Source organism: Pteropus vampyrus, unplaced genomic scaffold (genome assembly GCF_000151845.1).
Source record: "Pteropus vampyrus isolate Shadow unplaced genomic scaffold, Pvam_2.0 Scaffold252, whole genome shotgun sequence".
NCBI lineage: Eukaryota > Metazoa > Chordata > Mammalia > Chiroptera > Pteropodidae > Pteropus > Pteropus vampyrus.
Window position 1 is genome coordinate 379,013 of NW_011889033.1, and position 4,596 is coordinate 383,608.

At 58.3% G+C, this 4,596-nt stretch overlaps 1 protein-coding gene across 1 annotated transcript in view; it reads right to left on the reverse strand.

The window, feature by feature from the left end:
- Nucleotides 1–4,596, reverse strand: part of STK32B (serine/threonine kinase 32B) — an 87,194-nt gene that overhangs the window by 3,971 nt on the left and 78,627 nt on the right. The window contains exon 10 of the mRNA XM_023520185.1: nt 3,252–3,316. Coding sequence (XP_023375953.1) covers nt 3,252–3,316 — 65 coding nt within the window. The remainder of the gene's footprint in view (nt 1–3,251; nt 3,317–4,596) is intronic.

A 4,596-nucleotide genomic window follows, 5' to 3' on the forward strand; every position in this document is an offset into this window, starting at 1 on the left:
AGGAGATGGCGTTTCCTCAAGTAAAAACTCCACATCGCTGGCTGTTCCGCTTCCAAACTCCGTCAGCTCCTGGGAAGATCACCTTGGAGGCGACGCTTACCTCATGAATTCAGACCCAGGCCATCTCCTGCACGTCCCCACAGCAGCCCGTACACCTCCGCCTCCCAGCATCCCACCCCGAGGCTGTGAGCATCCTGAGCACACAGGTCCTGCTAGGTCTACTTCTGTGTCCCCAGGCCCCAGTCCAGGATTATGGCATGTCTGTCAAAGGACTGAATGAAATCTCCTACTGGGGCTGACACAGTTGGTACCCGGCCTGTGTGCTCCTTGGCACTTGAGGTCAATAACAGCTTCCTTAATATATGTGGGGAGGCGGAACATCTTCTCTGCCCAAGAGATTCTGCTAGCCGAGGAAGCGCCCTTTGCTCGTGCAGGAGGCAGGTTTGCTGTGCAGGAGGCTTGAGGCCGTCGGGAGCATCCTTCAGCCATCGAGGGCTCAGACTTGCAGGTGAATGACCCGGAGAAAAAAGGCTGCAGTTTAGACAGTGCTGCTCATGGCTCGGCTCAGAACCAACTAGAGGATGCAGGGTTTAGGTACGCGGGCCTCCTGCAGAAGTTCTCCAGCTGTTTGGCACCGAAATGACTTGAAGAACCGGTTAAAATGCAGATTCCCAGGGACTATTCTCTCGGCCTCTGATTCAGGAGGGTGGGATACTTGGGGCAGCTGCAAACAAGCAGCCCCACCACCGACAGAATAGGCTTACAACAACCAAACTTTACTGTCTCTCAGTTCTGGGGGCCAGGAGTCTAAATCAAGGTGCCGGCAGGTGGGCTCCTTCTGGAGGCTCCGAGGGAGCAGCTGTCCCGTGCAGCTCCCCTGGTGCTGGTGGCACCTGGCGACCCTTGGCGCGCATCACTGCCGCCCCTGCCTCCGTCATCACGTGGCCTTCTCCCTGTCCATGTCTCTTCTTATACGGACACCAGTCGTATTGGATTTAGAGTCCCCTATGCCAGTATGACCTCATCTTACCAGATCTCCAAATCAAACCCTATTTCCAAATCAGGTCGCATTCTGAGGTCCAGGGGGCTAGAACTTCAACATAACTTTCCAGGGGACATAATGCCTCATGAATTGACTTCTCACAGGCACTTCTGCAGATGGAAACTGCAGCAGGGGTGGCTGTGGTGGATGCACTGTGGCTCCCTCCCCGTGTACATCGAGGGCAGGGAAGGGGTCTGACATGGGGGGTGTCAGACAGCATCCCGGTGGGACACGGCCAAGCCCTCCACCTGGACACTTCGGATGGCGGGTGGGGAGATGCTAGGGGAAAGGTGCTGCTCCCAGCACACCTGCTCTGCCAGGGAGCCTATCAGCCCCCATGGCCCCTGGGGCGCCCAAGTGGGCAGAGACAGCAGAGCAGGTCCGACGTGTGACCCCACGCCGAGTGACGGCCTTCTTCCAGGCCTCGTGCATTCGCCCATGCTCATCCTCGACTTCCCGTCTGAGACGACTGTCCCCTTCTCTGTAGGGCCAACTCCAAAGCCAGGACCACAACTCCCGAAGGGTCCTCGGCACGCTGGACGACCCTGCGGCGTTCCCCGAACCTGTTTGCTGTTCCGCGTGAGGAAGAACCCGGACCGGCTGAAGCTCCTGCGTGGCTGCTTCTGCGAACACAGCCAGATGCGACCCCTACGTGACACAGGGAGCGGCTTCCCACTTTCGTTTTCTTTTCAAAGGAGATATCTGGAGTCTTCAAATTCCATACCGGAGCATCTTCTGGCCCGCAGCGCGGTGACATGTGACTGCTGTCACCGGGGCTCCTCACTGTGCATGGCCTTCTCAGGAGCTCCCTTTGTGAGGACCCCTCCGTCCACGCCTGACCGGATGGGCGCCTGAGGCAAGGCTTCCTGGAGCCCAGCTCTGCCCATGATGGACAGCGCCCAGGTTGGTTTGGGTGGAGGTTCCTCAGGCTGCGGGGTTGGGGGACCTGGAGCCTCCTGGCGGACGCTGGGACATTGTGATGACCTCGGAAGCCACTCACCAAGTCAGCGCCCCCTTCCTCAACTCTGACAGGCTGTAGTGGCAGAGGCCATTCCTGCTCTGCTGGCCAGAGCAGGGACCAGGAGACTCATCCGGGGGTGAGGCTTGTTGCCCTCGCCTGGAGTGAGTCTGGCTGCCAGGGTGACTGACGGTTGCTGCTTCCTTCACCCCGCCACCCAGCCCCACTGGGCATGGGGTCCTGCCCGCCTGCCCAAGGGCCTGACCCAAAGGATCTGTCCCCTCCTTCTACTGCTACTTCCACACGTGATCTGGGAATTCGAACTTCCTAACCAGTGGCCGGCCCCGAGTCTGCTAAGCCAGCTTGCTTCCCTGTGTATCGTCCTCACGACCAGGGTTCCACGCCTGTCCCCTCCTCGCCCTTCAGGACTGAGCAGGGTGGCGCACTCAGGCTGAGCCTGGCGCCTGGGGTGAGCGCCACCAGCTGAGCTGCCCGCTCCTGCAGCACGTACGCACAGGGTCGGCGCGACAGCTACGCCCCTGCCCCTCCTGGCGGGCGGGAGGCACAGCGGCCGGGCTCTGCCAACCCAAGGTCTAGTTCAGTGCTGCTCGGATGGGCTGCTTTGCTGTCCGTCCTGGCTCCCACCCCGAGAGCCCACCCCTGCCCGAGCCCCAGATGCGACTAAGCAGTCACGGCGAACGAGACAGCGACATGAATGGGACCGGGCCAGGGCCCTCTGCTACCTTTGCTGACCGGCCCCACAGGTGCAGCCCTGAGCCCCTGGCATGCAGCCAGCCCAGCAGTGCTCGCATTCACGAGAGCTCCTCCCGAGCCAGGCACTGTGCCCACGGCCTTGTCCTTGCGAGACAGTGATTTCCCCTTCACCCAGGCTGGACGGGAGGCTCACAGAAGGCAAACCACCTGCCTACGGCCAACCGGGCCCTGGCAGAGGCAGGACGTGACTGCAGGCAGTTTCGCTCCTGAGGTTGGGCGCTTAGCCACCTGCAGCCCTGCCTCTCCATGCCAGCCTTCCCGTGCCAACTCTGGTCCTGCCCGCCTGCCCCACTTCACACTAAGACCCTCAGGCCGAGAGCAGAGTTCACGCTTCACTCAGACAGACACACAGCGGAGGCAGGATTTGAACACGGGGTCGCCTTCCAGTGTCGCGGCCGGCTTCCCTTGGCGGGGGCAGAGACCGCGGTTCTCCCCAGGAGACCTGTGGTTTGAAGGCCTCTGCCCGGCTGGACTTACTTCTCTCTATTGAATATGATGAATTCCTTCCGCACCGTCTCCAAACACTGCTGCAGGTGTCCATTCTGTCAAAGGGCACAGAGAGGTGACCGTCAATGATGGAGCATCATCCAGGGAGCCAGGACAAAGGAGCGATGATGAGCAGAGACTGATCTAAATGGGACCACGGATGCCTGGGGCTGGGGACCGGCTAAGAGGAGGGAGTGACCATAAGTGTACAGGTGGCTGTGCCAACGGGAGCCTGGCAGATGATGTTTTCTCAATTTTAAGCCGTGAAATCCAACATAAAAGAGTCGCTAGAATGGAATATAGATGGAAAATCATGAGCTTGGCTTCCTGATCTCTCGAATGCTCCTTAGGCCTAATTAAGCGTGAAGGGGGGAGGAGGGAATTAACAGCATCGTGCAAAGCTGCTTAGTCTCTAAGGATAAACGCCAAGGGCCACGGAATCGCCCACGCTCTGTAACACGCATCCTGGGAGCCGCCTGAATGTGGTGAGTACCGCACACCTGCGCAGAGCCCGCCCCTTGTGTGGACCCGGCGTGCGCACACGCATCTCAGGTATTAGACTCAGCCTGGGCCTGCGACACCTTTACGACCTACAAAGACGTTTTAATTTCTTTTAAAATAAGCGGGGGGAAAAATGAACATTTAGTATTGAAAGTTATATTCCTCTTCATACGAACACAGTTATAAAATACAATTTTAAACTATTTTTCTGGAGGGCAGGGCGGCCGTAGACTGTATTGTGCCCTTCTCTCCGAAACATATGTTGACGTCCTGCCCCGCTCCCACCCCCGGAACTGGTGAATAAATACGGTCTTATCTGGAAACAGGGTCGTTGTAGCTGCAGCTGGTTAAGATGATGTCACGGTGGAGTCGGGTGGGCCCTAAACCGAATGACTAGTGTCCTTAAAAGAAAGCCGTGTGAGGACACAGAGAGCCACAGAGGAGAAAACGCCATGTGACGAGGGAGGGGGCGTCTGGAAGCCAAGGCGAGATTGGTGGCCGTGACTGGAGCCCGGAGGAGGCAAGGAAGGCCCCTCCCTACAGCTCCGGAGAGAGCGCGGCTCTGTCGATACCTTGACTTTGAACATCTGGTCTCCAGAACGGGGAGAGGATAAATTTCGTTATTTTAAGCCATCAACTTTGTGATACTTTGTTACGGCTGCCTAGAAAATTAATACAGCAGCCCATAAAGCCCAGGAGAGCCACAATGGGGCCCTGGCTGCCTCCACAGCAGGAGACCTTCCCAAAGACTGCTCCGCGCAACACCGATGTCACTCGGCACTGTCCTCTTCTTGCCTGGAGACACACAAGGTGTCTGCACTCAGAGTGTGAATGA